Source organism: Syngnathus scovelli, chromosome 9, assembly GCF_024217435.2.
Source record: "Syngnathus scovelli strain Florida chromosome 9, RoL_Ssco_1.2, whole genome shotgun sequence".
In the NCBI taxonomy this organism is placed as follows: domain Eukaryota; kingdom Metazoa; phylum Chordata; class Actinopteri; order Syngnathiformes; family Syngnathidae; genus Syngnathus; species Syngnathus scovelli.
In genome coordinates, this window is record NC_090855.1 from 8,945,838 (window position 1) to 8,963,726 (window position 17,889).

A 17,889-nucleotide genomic window follows, 5' to 3' on the forward strand; every position below is an offset into this window, starting at 1 on the left:
AATATATGGCTAACATTTTGACCCCATGTTTAATCTCTCTCTCTCTCTCTCTCTCTCTCTCTCTCTCTCTCTCTCTCTCTCTCTTTCTCGAAGGTGAGCCAGGCCCTCTCATTCATGCATCAGTGGTCATTTCATTTTTTTCCTTCTTTTATTCCTCTTCATAAAGTCTGGCAGTAACAGTAAAAGGTCGTGCCCAAACCGTCCCCATAAAGTGGGAATACAACGGCACAAAAGTCAGAAAAATAAATATTTTTACGCTGTATTGGTAAATATGTACTGTATAGTAGTAGCACTGTAGATGTTATCCACCAGCTCCAGTAGTTCAAAGAGTCACAGATGCTCGACTGTTTGTGTGTTGACTCTGTGTAATTTGTTTGCACTAATTTGTTTTGCTCTACCGAGGGAGTTCCCCGGTTTAATTTAGCTTTGTTTACCTCTTTTTGTGGTTCGCTGATCTGTTCAGAGACAGAGACAGAGAGGAGGGTGGGCTCTTCAAAAAAGCCAAATTAAAAAAAAGGAGCCGTGCAGATTGTTTTAAGCTCTGGCAGCCCCTTCAGGCCCAAAGGCCTCGCTCGCAGCTCGCACCTGCTCCGTCCCCGAGGATCTCGCTACCTGATCCATGGCCCTCACTTTCTCCTTGCGGGCTGCCTGCCTGAGCGCCTCCTCCTTTTCCTTTCCTTTTTTGCCTCCTTCTCACATCCTCCTCTGTCAGTCCGAGCCATCTTCTCGCTGCACCCTCGACTCCTTAAGTTCCTGTCCTCCTCCTCTGAAACCTCTTACCAATCGTCTGGCCTCTTCTTGTTCCCACACCTGCTACTTCTCACCCTTTTAACACCTTTCTTTTGTTTTCATCCAACTTTATCCTCACTGACGCCCGCCGACATTTTATTTTAGAGTTATATCACGTTTTCTCTTTTTTTAATGATGGCTAATTGTTTAACCACTTGACATATTTGTGCCAGGTCCCCTCCAACCCATCTTGACAACTTAGCCTAACTTTATATACTCGATTTTGGCTTTGACATCATTGTGTTTCTTCACAAAGCGGCTCTTTCATTCTGGTGGTGATTGTTATAGCCCCAATTTTTCATAAGTTAGTCGGTGATGCACATTTTCAGAGATAGGCAGATAAGGTAAGATAGGGTATTGACTTTTTAAATTTCTTCTTTAAAGTTATTTCTGTATGTTGCCTTACAAAAGAGAGGACTTTTAAAATTGTCAACGCCTTTTATTGAAATAAGTCAGTCGACCCATTTTCTCACTACACAGCCACAGTGTGATCGATCAGTCTGCTCTACATACATGATACAATTTTGCACACATACAATATTTACATTAAACCAACAGAGATGACACGGTTTGAGACGTTTATATGGCTTGGTAGAAAGCAGTCCAAATGAAGAAAGAGTTTGAAGGGGACAAACCACAGGACAACATGATGGAAGTTGTTTGCCTTTTTTCCTCTGTCCAACTCTTGAACTGGTTAGTATCAAAGGTGGCTTGTCACCATGCGCAAAAGCGTTACACCCCGGTTTTGAGTTACCCTCAGCCCAAATTCAGTTAGGCTACAAGCCAGGGTTAACATTAAATTAATCCTACAGCTGCATACAATGTAGATGAACTTCTGAGGTGCATACTGTCGCAGTCATTGGCATCAACATGCACCACTGTAAAAATGTTTTCACCATTTTAACCTAACAAGATTGTTTTAGTTCCTTTTGGAGGGTGAACGCAGTGCTAATGGGAGTAACGTATGAAAGCAGTGCGTTATAAAAGAAGTACAATGAGTTAGGAATATGCTTGGGATGACTCTTCTCAAATGGAAGAGGGCTGGAAAAAAAAAAAAAAGATTATCGGGCAATGAGCATCTTTGTCAGCACACCTCACAATCAGGAACCATGTGATTTCTCCTAACCAGTCAGGGGAGAATAACACATTAATAATAATATTGAGATATGATAAAGAATGACAATCAAATATATTATGAAGTTAGTATGACTAAATCTTGCAATGTACATCAGTGATTGCAGAGTTTACATCCAATCATTTTCTTTTTAAAGTGCCCCGAACTGAGGATAAAAACTAAAGGGAAAAAACATGAACAAAGTGGTACGCTGACCCTTTGCGTTTGTCACAAATATTTGAAAGTAGCCTAAAAGTGACAGTCCTCTTACAGTTATTACCTCAGTTTTGCAAGTTAGTTTGGTATCCTGATTACTGTATCCAATGAAGACTTTCCAACAACTGGTCAGTTGATGACATTCACACATCCAGTAACATTCACATCCACACAGAGCAGGTTTTAGTAACAAAAAGCTCTCTGCACGAACTGTTTTATGAATTAAATGCATTATAATCTGTTTTTTCGGTCCAATTCAACTCAAATGTCCTATTCTCCAAGCTCTCATATACATAAAAACTAAAATAGTGCAAAAAATAATTTCTCTTTCAAGGTTAATAAATAAAAGACTAACAAAAATATATATGAATTTGACACATAAGATCTTCTATAAAGAAAAAATAAAGCGGCACTGGTGAACTAAAGCGCAAACTTTCAACCATGTTTGATTCAAGCACGGTGGCAGGACTATAGCTGCATTCAGTACTAGTATGAAAGTACTGTTTTGAGTAGGAAAATTGAATATGACTTTCTAAATGGTAGCAACAATGCTATTTTGCCTTCTTAATTAATGGCTAGGTGCTATTGCCATCTAGTGGTCATTTCTATCAACTACAACCACCCTGCTCAACCGCTTTGCAAATAACCCAAAGCTCCAAATGCAACACATGAAAGAAACAAACAAAAATAAAAGCATGGAACAGGCACAAAGATGCTGATCAATTCATTTCCATTCAACCAGTCAGCAAAGAGTTCAGTCCTGTTTGAAATTTGATGTAGACATGCAAATACATGTGATATGTAGTCTTTCCATATGTAAAAGCCTACACGAACTAGAATGATAAAATGTTGGAATGAGATTAAGACAACTGGTAAAATGGATGCTGAACTTGCACAAACCCGAGCTGTTTACTTCTTGCTTATCTCCAACACCTTCTTCTGTATCACAAGACCACACAAATAAGGCAGAGACAAAATGCCACCATGACAGTTGTGACATTTTGGGAAAGAACAAACTGGACGGTAAAATGCAAAATTAGTGGTTCAGTTTTGTTATTGTGCATCTCAATACTCACACTGTCCAAAATGGAAGCTGGAACATGTTGGGTATTCAAGAGGGTCTGAACAGCGATTCTGTTGTTCTGCACTCAGCAGGCTGTGGTGACAGCTGTTCCACTCTCCAATCAGCCTCCTTCTGCCAGCCATCGCCACGTCAAACCTCCAAGTCGGGCATCGCTTCATCCTTGAGCTGGGTTTCATTGTCCGACCCTGTGCCCACATCCGAGTCAAATAGCGAGTGGTCAGAGCCGGGCGTGTGTGCGTGCGTGTGTCCGGCCGAGTGGCTGCTGCCGTCGCTGTCGTCCAAAGTGTCAGTTCTGGAGAAGAGCCCGAAGTCCAGCAGACCAGTCGGCGACGGCGTGCAGCGGCTGCTCTCGCTGTCTCCATCGTAATAAAGATCCTCTACCTCCACAAACCATTCAGGCCAGAACTTCCTTCGCATCCGTTCACAGAACATGGCTAGGTTGATCAGTTCCCCTATGACAACGCATGAGTTCAGTTTGATCTTAAGTAGTACTAGTTCAAAACACCGAAGAACAAAGGTACAGATTTTCTTTTCTTTTCTTATGTTATGTTTTTAAATAATATTACATTGCACAAACCTTTAATGAGTTGTTCTGGTCGCGTACCAGGCAGTGTCCACATGGCCTGAGCAAGATGTCCAAACACTGTGGCATCTAATGTGGATATCTTGGAGCCCATGAAGTATTTCTTATCACCTATATTTTGTACGGAAGAGACAACCCCATTTACTGTGGCCTCATGTGATTAATACGACTCCTTGTATAACCCCCCGCCCCCAACCCCACACCCATTACCCTTGAAAAGCATTTTATTCCCATTTGTGAATATTACGGTAATCAGATTTGTTTGTATCTTTTATTATCAGAGTGAATACTATGAATGAATAAAGTTTCAAAGCACACTAAAAAAGTGTACATGTTTTAAAATCCAAATTCAAAACATATGTGCTAGTATCATTTTAATTATGTGAAGAACATTGAGTTGGTTGGCAAAATGCTTGTCTGGCACCGTCCTTGAAAATTTGCACCGTGGTGTGTGTCAGAATTTCACCCTGAATAAAAATAGGACCTCTGTATGCCTCTAATTTTAAAAGGAATTAGAGGAGCCGTTTAAATTGTCCGGGAAGCAGCTAGTGTTCACTCCCACAACGGCACATACACCCCTTTCTACATGTGCTCCTCTACAAAAATACAGAAAGAAAGAAACCTTCACTGCACTTTCCACTAGATTTGGCCCAGAATTTTGAAACTTGTCATATCCTACCCAGCAGGGTGGCCAGTGTCCTCATGTCCTTCTCCATCAAGGCGTAGACTTCCTCTTTGGAGAAGCGACCGATGCCGTGGCCGTACATCTCTCTGCGTACCATGCTGCCGTTCAGGCGGCTCAGCAGCCATTTTAGTGTGTCGCTAAGAGGCCCACTCATTGCCAGAAGCTTCTGGGTTTCCTCCAAGTTGTCCACCCACTGACAGTAGGCGATCGTCCTAAAAAAACATAACATACACAGTGAAACAAATCCATGCAGCATCGACCAAGTTTTATAGATAAACAGATTTTTGACCTGTTCACGGTGGTGCCATAATTCAAATCATTTCTGAAATTAACTGGATTCACTTTTTCATATACTGAGAATCTCAGGCACCTCACTGGCGCCCTCTGGTGGAGATGCATCCAAACACCCTATTTCCATCCTCAGAGACGATATGAGCCCTTTACTAATACAGCATGTGGCTATGTGCTGCATTGTATTCAAAGATTCAACCTTTGCACCTTGTTAACAACACAGCTTTGTATCTGGGAACCACCCTTGACCTAATCAACAAAAGGGCACTGCTTCCTCTGCCCATCAGCTCTGAGTTTGGTTACCTTGTTCAGTTTCATAGCATATAAATAATGGGAAATATTGGTCATGATGAAACACTGCAGTACAACTACAATAGACTAGACTGACAGAAGCAATTGAAAATATTATTTTCAATGCAGGGGTCCAAGTGAGTGTTTTATTTATTTTTCAAAGGGACTCAAAATCCCTGTCAGTGCTCCTGCGTGCAGACACTAACAAGATTAAGTCTCTATAAACATACACACCTATACTTCCTCACACAGTCTTTGGATAAAGAGATTAGAGACTGACCTTTTAGTTCTGTCCAACTGGGAGGAGAGACGTTTAGTACAATGGCATCATTCTATAGGTAGTCAGGATAGTCATGATAAGACCACAACGAAACGTCTGGTCTTCTGCTTGCTTGATGGAAATTGGATAAAAGCATCTGGCTTGTTTTACAGTTAGGCCTGATGACTAGAGGGGCCACACACCACTTCCTGTTTATCATCTTCGTCCCTGAGTGTATATGCTGCTCTTTCTTTGCAGATTTGAAAAAGCCAATGAGTTATGTGACCAATATATATATATATATATATATATATATATATATATATATATATATATATATATATATATATATATATATATATATATATATATATATATATATATATATATATATATATATATATATATATATATATACTAAAAAAAAAAGGATTTAGCTAAAGGGGCAGTGAGGGTTGTTTTTCTACTCACTTATGTAATTCATTAGTCCGCTACAAAGGCTGAATCAGTCTGAGTTGAATGTGCACCCAACTGTTCCCCTTCAAAGAGATGAGTGAGTGTTTTGGAGAAGTAAGCCTCAGCCTAAGAGGTTAAATAATGTTTGTATAATAGTATTTCCAAAACACATACATTTGCAGCAATGTTCAGAGTCCCATTAAGACTGATAGAAATATTTGCGAATCTGGGGGGAATTAAAATAAATAGAAAACTTGGAAATTGCTTGTTTCTTTTAAAAAAAACTTTTTCTAGAAGGACCTTGGTCACAATGACCAAAATGAATAAACATTCAGTTGGTGTTATATCCTGCACTTTTCAAATGCTTTATCCCATGCATAGTGCACACTGAGTTATATTTAAGGACTATGCAGAATGCATCCCTGCCCAGCATGCACTATTCACCCGTTTTTTGTAGCACATCAGTACAACGATCCCAGTCATGTACAGCCTGGTTTGTCACTGAGTGAGAACTGAACCAAGTGTGGAAGCCAGGCAAGTGACGCATTACATCATCACTGTCGTTTCCAAAATCAAACATGCTACAGCAGAGTGCTTCGGCCCTTCTTATGCATTTGATCCATCAGGCCACATTCAGTCAATACTCGGTTAAAATACAATATTATATCTATTGTCAGGGATTTTAATTTGTTTAAATAATCAGGAAATAAATCAAACAATAGGAGAGGACTACATTGAATATGGATATTTACGATCTTGTGTTAGTGATGATAAAAGAACTTCTTTAAGTACCATTGACATGTTATAAACATTAAAGATGATCCTTTATCAAACACAAATTTAATTAAGTCTGAATGTGCAAAGCAAATATGGCAATTCAATGATCCTTATGAACATAAAACGTGTCCTTGACCAGAAATATAAAAACAGAACGCAACGGGGGTGCAATTAAATTATTGTTCAAAATATTTCAGCCATATTTCTTAGCCTGTATCTTGCTACAAAAACAGCAGCATGCCACAGCACTGCTCTTCCCTGACATCAATAATTCATTCACGAGGTGAGCATGGAAGTCTAAACACAGAAAAGGGTGGACAGAAGAAGCAAGGAATCATAAAAGGAGTGAGAAGCATCAAGCAATGACCTCTGTGGATGGGAGGTCACTTTTTAAACATTACTGTACATAACATACACTAGGTACATTCTAGAGATTATGTCCGGATGTCGTGAGGCAAAATGCTGAGAGGTATGTGTGCGTGTGTGTGTGTCAGTAGAGCATCTAAGTAATGGAAAAACACTCAAGGCTTCAGTGTGGAAAGTGAGTTCTGATAAATGGAGTCCTTCTCGCTCAGTCAAGGTGGAGTGACTCACCATTGGAATGCTATTGTTCATCTGATTGTGTTTCCTTCATTTTATTACTGTTTTATCATTCATATATTTACGTAAATGTAAAGGTAGTTGTAAACAGTTTGAAAGTAACCATGATGCAAAACTGCTGCCCCAAAAGACCAATAATGAGTGCTTGACAGAAATCACCTACAGCATTAGGTATGTCCACACAATGTAAGAGATTCCAAAACGGGCCAAAGTTTCCATACTTTAAAGAGGAAGTCATTTTCCCTCTTTAATAAATCAATGTGTATGTGCATGGAACTGTAGGTGTGTCTACAAATGTTCTTTCATGTTATGAATTTATGATTGGTGATTAATGTGACAACACGTCATCTCCAAAGCTGCAAAACTACATGGAAAACCTTACCAGTATAGATGTTCTTCAACCATTTTGGTGACTGCTCGAGACACAGCTCTCTCCTCCGGCGTGAGGTTGTGGTTGAGGTTGACCCCCAGTTTCTCTTCCAAGAAGTCAACGATAAACTCGGACCCTGAGACCTGCTCGTAGTTGTACTCCAGCCAAGGCATCTTGCCCTGTGCTGACAATTTCCCATCAAAATAGTTCTGGGGAGACAAACACCAGCGTGTCAGAGGCCATCCGTCGTTTCTTTTTTTTTTCTTTTTTTTTTAGCGCTTATCTTCAACAATCCATATAGTCAATAGAATTGTTTACAAACAGGAAAGAGTCATTCTGTTTTACAGTCTAATTGTTTTAGGAGCAAAAAGCACAGACGGTTACCTGATAGGGTAGGTCCACCATTCTCAGATAAGTTTCTATTTTGAGGCAGAAAGGTGAGAGGCTGGGAACACCATTCTTTGGTCTGGAGAACTGATGGAGGATGATGGCATCTTTAGAGTCCAACTCCTGCTCCTTCCTGCACACACAGTGAGAATTTGGTAGTCAAACGAAGCTCATCTAATTTTCTTTTTCGTTCCATAATATTGTCCGTCAGTGAGTAAAATCAAACCAAATCAGTTTAATCTGTAAACCGATCAATACTTGACTGACTGAGTCATCGCACAGTTTTCAAGAATGGCTGGACATTTCCCGTATCGCTCAAGTAATGCAGTCATACACTGAGCACAAATAATGTACTCACGTTTGAGAGTTTTTGGAGGCTGTTCAGTCACTGTCATAATTTGGGGGTTTATTAGCATTGGTGATTTTTTAAATCACTTTACGGTCACCTTTGATGATAATTATCATGGAATCAAATGCCAACCAACAAAATCTAGACAATTTTAAACAATTTAGATTCATCCACTAATCCATTTTAGATACAGTTTATTCTGATTAGGGATGCGGGGCCTATCCAAGATGACTTGGGGTTGGCGGGACGACACCCTGGACTTGTCTTCAGTTGGGCACAGATAGAGACAGACAAGCACTCACATTATTATTTTTGGGGTAATGAACCCACTCCACAAGGAAGTCAGGCAACTCTTCTATTGACTCACTTGCAATACAACTGATTTCATATTTTTGCATCTAAAAGTGCACTAAAGACTCCTGTACTAAAATCAAGTACCCAAAATATCACAAAGTGTGATACAATGCAGCCCCAGAAAATAATCATAAACACATTGTCAATCAAAAGGGACCTGACAAATGTAATTAAGTAAGTTTCATTTATATGGCATTTTTCTCAGAATAGACTCATAACGTGCTTCAAGAGTTACAATACAGTACAGTCATACATATTGCTGACATAGGGTGGAATCTCCAGAAGGATCACTTTTCACTGAACCATAAAATGGTTTGTTGATGAGTCATTAATATTGCATAGATAGAAATATTGACTGTCTACATATCACTCCACAGTTTGTGTTCCAACATGAGTTCCTTAAAGGGTTATAACATTGTGTTATCATATTATACTAATTGTGAGCGATGTTGTATGTTTGTTTTGTTTTAAACAGCTTGTTGTAAAGTGAGATGAGTTCACTGGCATATTTCAAATATTTGCTCATAGTCAAAGCGCAAAGCAAGGAAAAGTTGACTGAATGAAGGTATGTATACAAAAAAATAAACCTCGGAAATTCATTCTAATTCTGGCCCAAAAATCAAAACTGCTTAAGACCCAAAGAGGATTGGCTGGCTCTAATACTATTGGTTGGTTGCTGACAAGAAAATGAACGTAAATTCACTTGTCGCGCTGAGTCGGCTGCCTTTGTGTCTCTGTCCACTGCCCTGTGGTGCTGAAACAGTTTCTCTACCAGTCACACAAACTTCAAACATTGCAGGGTTTATGTTAACAGATCTACGACGTGTCATCTTCCGTGCCCTCCACATCGGCTACATTACATTAAAAAACAACAAGAAAAACGGCAAGAACAACAACAACTGCATTACGCCAACATGACATCACATGTCCCAAACAGATGATGCTGGTAGGTTGGCTTCAGCCTCAGTGGGCTGCACGTGATTCTGCGGCAGTTCTTGTGCACGGAATGCAAGGTTAAGATTATTACGGTGGAAGTGGGACCCGAGACACTGTTTACACCGGATGCATTTACTCCTCTGGACTAGTCTAGCCCAAAATAATCCCATAATTGCCAGCCTAGCACTCTCCATTAATCTGTAGTATACCAAGGACTGATCACATCTCATTACACATCTAAAGATGTAGGAGATACTGAACAGTGTATGTGAGGAGGAGCAAAAGCGGGGTGGGGGGGGGGGGGGGGGGGGGTCTGTTAATTAAAGGTCGGCCCGAGGAGGGCTTCGTTTTAGTCACGCTCAGGTGGCGAATGGGCGGGCACGGCGGAAGATGGCACATGAGCGGACGCGTGACTTATATGTTATTTAAATATATATATTTCCCTAACTCGTGCCCTTGGAAAGAGGAAGCAGACAGGGAATCCCCAGTGAGTGACAAACAGAAAGCAACGCTTGTGATATGGAAATGGTCAGATTGAATAATTTTCACAAGAGCACTGATGTCCTGGGGGTCAGGAAAGCAAAGCGATCGAGAATACCTGATGGCGAGCAGCTCGTGCAGGAGGTAGGCTGCAGCAGCCAGGAGGGCCCCCCCGGTGATGTAAAGGGTCTTCTTCCACCAGGAGTCGGAGCCCAGAGCTGTCATAATGCCACCGTAGTCCTGCAAAGGGAAGGCGATGATATATCCATACAACGACTGCGGCTGCTCGGACACACACAGCCCGAGGGGGAGGCTGTGATTCCGCCCGAGATCCACCACACACGGCCGGGAAGAGGCGAAGCCAGCAGCCCAGTACATCCTCCCTCCGTCGGTCACAACCGGCCCTCTTCCGCGGCGCCTCGCTCCCCGCTAGGCTTCATGTACAAAGCCGGTCTACGGCATGATAGCGAGTATGTGTTGGAGGGCTCATATAGTTCCGCAAAACTACCAAGAGTAAATACTTCGATTTCCCTTCTTCTTGATTCTCATCGCCCCCTGAGTTCACTTTCCATTGAAGCGTCTGTCATCATCAAGTTAAGGAGAAGCTTGACAGATCAACTTCCGGTACCGTTTTTCCAAAATAATTTTTAGTTGAAGTTCATCATGTGTTGACTTATTGAGAGAAAGTCTAACGCTGGTTATCTTCTAATTCTCGCACGAACAAGAATAAAACGATAAAATCCAAATCAGTTATGTAATTTTCTGCAGCATACTTGAGAATCTCTCACAGATTTGTAATGGCCTAAGGAGCTCAAATGAACATATTTGAGATGGACACCACCCTACATTTCAGATTAAACTATGGTGAATCTCAAGACGTATGACAAAAAAAAAAAAAAAAAAAAAAAAAATTAAATACGGACATGAGGTGCAAGAGCTCAATGTATGCAATTTTTTTCTCACAAAAAAATTAACTCACTCAAACTTTGACATTATTCAGGTAGTATTTCAGGTACTATGTTTGTCCGGCAATTCATACAAAGTATAGACTTTCTTCAAATAAATGTCTACTTTAAAACAGTACTTTATCCACAATAGCATGTGCAGGGTGAATCAGGTCATTTATAACTTGCTCATGCAAGTCTTACAATTGCCCCCTCTAAATAATTGTCCCTGGTCTTCATTGCTTTTATTTTGGCATAGTACGGTTGAGATTCGGTCGCAGTGTAGCAAATAGCGCCAACTTAACACCACCGGTCTATTGTTTGGTAACGTGGAGAAGCCACCCCACCCTAAGGAGCCCGTTCACCCCAGTGAGACCAGTGGCCCACCAGATCAACTCAAACCGGCCGGCAGCGCGGATGGTTGGGCCTTATTGTGTTATATGGGCTGTTAAAAGTAGTACATTTTACCAGTGCTAAATAAAATTGTAATTCTAACTGAAGATAAATATTTGAGAAACTGTACATCTAAAATTAATCTTTCATAATTGTTTACTTTTGATTAAAATTATTGTGGTCTATAGTTTGCAATACTTTAAATGTGTACATTACATGTGATTACTTTATAGTTTAACCTTTGGCTATACTTTTATTTACTAACTACGGTAGACATGGATGTTGCTACAAATTCCCTTAAAGCTCGATCTTATGTAATCGGTGAGACAAAAACTTCATTGCAGAATGCAATATTTTAACTTCTGCTGGGTGACATATTTTAAGCAGTAAAAAGTCTTATCAAAAAATGTAGTATTGCACTCACTCGGAAGTAGAAGAGGTAATTCATGTTGAAGCCGCCGACCATCGCGCGTTGTGGGAGAACGTTGGCCGGGCATGCCTCCAGACGGCTGCGAACAACTTGCTCAAATAAGATTTCGCCCGGATCCTTCCAACATCGCGGAGGCGGTCAACAGGTGGTGACCTGTCTAAGTCAATAAGATCACCATTTGGGAGAGCAGCGGGGTGATCTGCGTCGGTGTCCCATGAGTGCCACAACTTCAGGCGCGCACCCGCGGCTTGAGTGCGCGCGCAGGGGAAAATAATAATATGAGCTGTCCAAACTTTTTTTTTTTGTTGACAGAAATAATTTAGGGCGATAAAGGCTACTTCGAAATTCATCTTTCATTTACTGAACACACCAGAAAAGAAGAGCAAGGTGTGGCAAATTGGCAACTGATAGTGTTTAAAATGTCATGATTATTAGTGTGATTTCAAACTTTCTTCTTAAATTGATTTATCTTCATCATGAACAAAAACAAATTCCAAACGCTCATCTATGGTGAAAACAGTTGTGCTCTGTATTTAAAGCGCACATTTTAGAGTGAGCCTTTTATTTTGAGCAGATATGTGAGGCGGATGGATTATTTTGGCAAAGGAGAAGTGCTCCTGTGAATAATATTGGAGTCAAATATGACTTTTGTGTAAATAAAAAGCCTTAACTACGTCAGTATTTATTAAATGCAAGGTTGCATGGCGTGGGTAGCTAGAGTTTAAAAAAAAATAGGCGAAGACCTAGATAAATTTCAGTAAAAACTGTGCTGAGTAGAGAAACTGTTGTTGGCAAGCACAGCGATGAGACCTTGCAAGGGATTTTGATCCTCATTACAGAAACTCTTTAAATCCTTCAAGTTTCTTGGCTGCAGTTTGGAAATCCCAAGTTTCTGATCACTTCACAGATTTTCCTTTATTCTGACATCAAAAGAGAGATGCTTGTGCCATAACCTCAATATTCTTTTTTTGTGTGCCACTACTTTTTTTCCCCTGGAATAAAAGTAGGTTTTGGGTGGTTGTCATGCTGAAAGATGCATCCATGCCTTGAATTTGATTTTCTTTCTGCATTTTTGACTGATAGTCTGTTAACTACCATAATCCATAACTAACTACAAAATTTGGAGATTCGGAACATCTTATTTAAAAGTGAGCAAACCAATTCAGTAAGGGATGAAATAATAATTTCCCTATTGTATGAGGTTGGATTCCAACAAAATACATTTAGAGCAATTGAAAACAGCTCTCACATCACATCTATTCAGACATCGGAAAAAAACGTGACTTATTCTATGCCATTGCCTTAAGTCCTATTACATAATAGTGGCACGTGAAATGATTTCCAGCCTCACAAGCATGTGACTACCCCCTTTTCTTGCTCCCACGCTAAAAATACTCACGCTTGTGGCGGAAAACTCACAAAAAAACTATTTAGAGTTGGCGTTCTCGACACAAATAACGTTTGGCTCATGCTCAGAATATTCAGTGACTCGACGAGCTATGACCATTCAAACACATGCAATGTGGAGCTGCAGCTTTGCTTCAGATGAACTCATAACTGTCTGCTGCTTAGATGTGCAAATCAGCAACTAGCTCAAAATATCTTGACCAATGTCTAGATCCAGTGGCTTAGCTGTGTGATGCTGTGGAGTTCTCCGGTTTGCCCATTTTGGGGTCTGAGTTGGGCTCCTCAGCCAATTTGACAGCGTGCAGAGCATAATTGATGGCAGTGCTGTTGATCCAGCTCCAGCCTCCTGATGCTGGATTGTACATCATACCTTGGACCGACTGCACCGAGAAACCATCTGATGGAGGAGCAAGTAAGATGAGGGTCAAAGAAGGAAACGAGAAGACAGCTACATGCTGTAAATATGCACGGCTAAATTATGAAAAAGTTGTGCACACTCAATGTTATACAAATGTTCAAATCAACCAAGATTTGGGAGAAATTAAAATTGGCATCTATTATGCTATATTCCACATAAGAAACATTAATCAGAACACCGTGTGACTAGTTGGGCTGCGCAGAAAGTATTTTTAAAAAGAACATTTTTGGACTGACTTCCAGTTTAACATGCGCAATTAAATATTTTTAAAAAATGGTGAGAGAGGCAAGGCTCATTTTCACATTAGGTACATCATCACTCATCATAATCACTATGGTTAACTTGTTTTAAACCCAATAACAGTTAGGGATATTAAAATCGTAATAAAATCAGGATGGAGGAAATACTTCTTCACAGCAGTGTTAAGTAAATGCGGGGACTATGGCTACACTTTTCTGATGCTCCCTCTGGTAACTTACTTGACTCTAGACGGCGCTCCAGATCTACTGGGCTGATGAACTTTTCCCAGTCGTGCGTCCCCCTGGGAACGATACGCATCAGCTGCTCGGCCGCCACAATAGCCAAGGCATATGACAGGTTGGTTTTATTAATGGTGGTGATGAAGAGTGAGCCGCCTGGCTGCATAGAGACAAGATCAGAAGTGGGAAGTGCAGATCGAGACGGATAATCATACAAATAACTACATACATGTAGAAACAATGAAGGAATAATCAAAAGGGAGACTTTGAGTTTGCTTTTGAGACTTGCCAACTGCAATTTGAAAAACAAACTAATATATTCCCATTGAGGCACAGCAGAGGGTACCTTAATAATGTCACCATATGTGCCTCAGGGATGCAGAGCAGTAACTGACTTGAGGGAGCAGCTGGAAGCAAGCGCACACCTTCAGCACGTGGCTGCAGCAGATTGCAAATGTTTCCAGGTCAGCCAGATGTTCCACGACCTCGGACGCTACGATGGCATCAAACAGGACGTCTCCGCGGTCCATCTCTCCTCCCGCCGCATCTGCCGACAGCTCCTCCAGGGTGCACGCCCGATAGCCGACCCGCTCGCCAAGATCGGGGTCATACGACAAATGCAGCTGTGCCGTGCCAATGCTATCCTCCACTGGGTCGATACCTAACACGCTGGCTCCCAGGCGACCAAGAGGCTGGGGGAGGAATGGAGGAGGTGGAGTGGTACAAAGGAGAGATGTATTATTATTATCATTGCATATGGAAATAAAAAAATAAAATAAGAAATTTGCAAAGACACACACTCGATCATACATACTACTCAGGGCTTTCTACAACCACATCAGCTTTGTGTTAAATTTAAACAAGCCCAGACATCACATCGACTAAGAAAATTTAGGAGTAGATTGAGACAAGATAATCATTATTTCAGTATTCTTACTTTTGATGCAATTTTTGTTTGGTGGAATGTGTGCCTTGGCTCAAAAAACGCTGGGAAACATTGGTCAGGAGTGATTAGATTGCAATTTAGTGCCCCCTAACGGATTTAGGCTAAAAATGCAGCCTGGCGTGAACTTCTTACCCCAAAGCAAGTGTCTAAGACCTATAAACTTGATCTTTTGTGATGGGAAGGCTTCCATTGACAAAAACATACAGAGACACTTTCCCAGTTGCATTTGCCACTGACAGACTTTGTGACTTGCTTCCCTGTCGGCATTTAAATGACAGTCTGTGTGAGCCGCATAAGTACGGGACCTGATTTTGTCTTTGCGGATCACACAGTGCAGCTAGTACAGCCTCAGCGTGAGTGAAAGCTGAGACAGGCGCTGCGTCTCTACTGAACAGCGATCAACACTAACAAACACATAAACAAATGTAAACGACCGACTGTCCACTCCACCAAACTGAGACCAGTCATGTCAACAGAAACTGCAAATTAGACGGACGGTTCAATGTTTATTGTTTATCGTTATATGTCAGGATGAGCAGTGGGTACTGAAAGCACATTCTCACACTGCGACAGACCTTTGTTTTGTCGGACCAGGCAATCTGACATACAAGAAAGTCATTTGAACAATTGCAGAAAATTGTGTTGAAGGGACCAGCTCTGCACGCATACACATATATAAAACGCCACTACCTCAGCGAGCAGGCCGCCTCCACAGCCGACATCCAGAACTCTTAGTCCGGCAAGTGGTTTTCCAGGATGATGTGCTTTGTGCACATTCAGCAGATTATCTCTGATCAGGAAAATAAGCAAAAAATAATGAATGTTATAAGCAAAGACAACAGAAGACTGCAATCTGAAATGGGAAGAATAATCCATTGATTGGGACGCGTTCGGTCGATGGAGTGCAAGGGATGATTCCAGAAGTGCATTCGATCCTTACAGAGGAAAGCACTACAGCAGCATTAACAACATCACAGTAAGAATGGCAGAAGGTGACAACCCTGCAGCAATAGTAAAAATGATGCTGCATCTCATTCAGACATGTCCTCGGGGCAGAAATGCATCAAGCAAATCAGCCACACTCAAAAGACGGCCACTAGATCTGTCAGACTGTCACTATGCCGAAACATCAACGGCACCAAAGACACCATAGTGGGGGTAGAGGAGGAGAGCTGCAATGGCCTCTGTGCAGGATGGCTCAAGTTGCGATTATCATGCTCGGCCCCAGCAGCAGATCTTATCAATCAAATCATAACTCAAGTATGCAGTGCCAGGGAAGCTGAAATGCTATTGGCTGCAAATGTGCACATGTGTGGAGGAATTCTGTCATCTTCAATATGTCTACTTGGCTCTATTATACCACAAGAACAGAGTTTAGAGTACTTTAGACATTTAAAAGACTACTTGGTTGAGATGTTGGAAGCAGTGCAATTTCAAATAGATTTATTGCAATACATAATCTGTACAAACACACCTTATGAAAGGCACTCTCAGGTCATTCATGGAGTGAAGGGCTCTGAACTCGCCATTTTCATCCCACCACTTGCTGGCCAGTGATCGAAACCTTTTCAGCTCATCAGGGTCCACTGTGGTTTGATGGGATGTTTTTGTACTTTGCAGGGGAAAACCACAGATGTCACAAATAGGGTTGATCATGACAGCATAAAGTTCTCATAACACAACTCCTGCACAGTACCTGAGTTGACGGTGCACGGCAATCTGTTTTGTCCGCTCCGCAACATTCATCTGGAGCCACAGTGTCCGCTGTTGACACGCCACAGCCCAAACAGATCGGTGCCGACCCATATGTCTCTGGCTAACACCGCATAAGGGCACTGCGTTGCAGCAACACAACCTAACCACGGTACGGCCAAACTTGTTTGCAAGCATGTTAAATGACAGACAGTACTTGACATTCGAGGCTGACAGGTACTTTAATGATAATTGTTCGGACAGAAACAGCAAACGGTAGACAAAGGTTCCCGACTGGCATTATTTGTGCTGACGCCTGTATATTTAGTTTTTGTGACGACTGAGTTGCTCTAAAAAGTTCATTTCCTTGCAAATAATTACTGGCAATAGTACTTTAAAAATCAAAACTATAATTGATTTTTTTAAATGCCGTATGATCAATAGTACGGCATTTAAAAAAATCAATTATAGTTTTAATTTTTAAAGTACTATTGCCAGTTTTAAGGTTCCCCTTTCCCAACCCCCAAAAAGATATCTCCAGTCTCACTGTTGCAACAAGCTGATAACACTAACCGAGGAGTCACAGGGACCATGAGAAATAATTGCTGAATATTTATTAGGTAATTTTATTCAGGTAATTTGAGCCAATGTGCTTTTTCAGAAATGTGCATCAGCATGGTAACCATTTAATAGCCAAGCAGCGGCAGCAAAAAAACCCTCAAACACGCTGATGACTTCTTACCTCTGAAAACATGCAATTAGATACTTACAATAAAATGTTTCGGTCAGTTCATGGATGAAATACCTGCTTAGCAATTTGTTAGAGAAATGCTAGATGTGCAAAGTATACTTGAACAGTCAACTTTTGAGATATATGCAATGAAATAAGCGCACTTGAAAAAGTCAATGCATTTTAGGTCCATAATGAAATGTCACTCCCAAAGCCAGATATCCCTTGACGTTTTCAAACAGTGCTGCACCTCTTGAGCTAGAGGAGGGTGGACAGCGCTTTGGTGAAAAAGCACCTTGGCAGTAGTCAAGAAAGAGGTTAGCGTCACTATAGCAACCACTGTTGATGTCATTTTCTCTAGCAACGACCATTGAGTTTCATAACTTCAAACCTTTACACGTAAAATACTACCAACCAGGACAAATAACG

At 41.1% G+C, this 17,889-nt stretch overlaps 2 protein-coding genes across 3 annotated transcripts; both read right to left on the bottom strand.

Annotated features, from left to right (window-relative positions):
* Positions 1-1,207: 1,207 nt before the first annotated feature.
* faxcb (failed axon connections homolog, metaxin like GST domain containing b) lies at positions 1,208-12,522 on the bottom strand. 2 transcript variants are annotated; one of them, XM_049729554.1, is made up of 7 exons: positions 11,783-12,522; positions 10,140-10,261; positions 7,900-8,035; positions 7,528-7,724; positions 4,466-4,683; positions 3,781-3,897; positions 1,208-3,655 (listed from the first exon to the last, which is right to left on the bottom strand). In XM_049729554.1, exons 1-7 carry the CDS (start codon positions 11,822-11,824, stop codon positions 3,333-3,335), a joined length of 1,155 nt encoding a protein of 384 aa, XP_049585511.1. In that variant the 5' UTR covers positions 11,825-12,522; the 3' UTR covers positions 1,208-3,332. The 2 variants fall into 2 exon arrangements, with proteins under 2 accessions (XP_049585511.1, XP_049585510.1); XM_049729553.2 differs by lacking the exon at positions 11,783-12,522 and having other exon boundaries at positions 10,140-10,868.
* A 468-nt stretch (positions 12,523-12,990) lies between these two features.
* coq3 (coenzyme Q3 methyltransferase) lies at positions 12,991-17,135 on the bottom strand. The gene is made up of 6 exons (XM_049729555.2): positions 16,735-17,135; positions 16,513-16,650; positions 15,729-15,828; positions 14,518-14,784; positions 14,093-14,252; positions 12,991-13,592 (listed from the first exon to the last, which is right to left on the bottom strand). The coding sequence occupies exons 1-6, from the start codon at positions 16,926-16,928 to the stop codon at positions 13,417-13,419; spliced, it is 1,035 nt and encodes a 344-aa protein (XP_049585512.1). The 5' UTR covers positions 16,929-17,135; the 3' UTR covers positions 12,991-13,416.
* Positions 17,136-17,889: the final 754 nt, after the last annotated feature.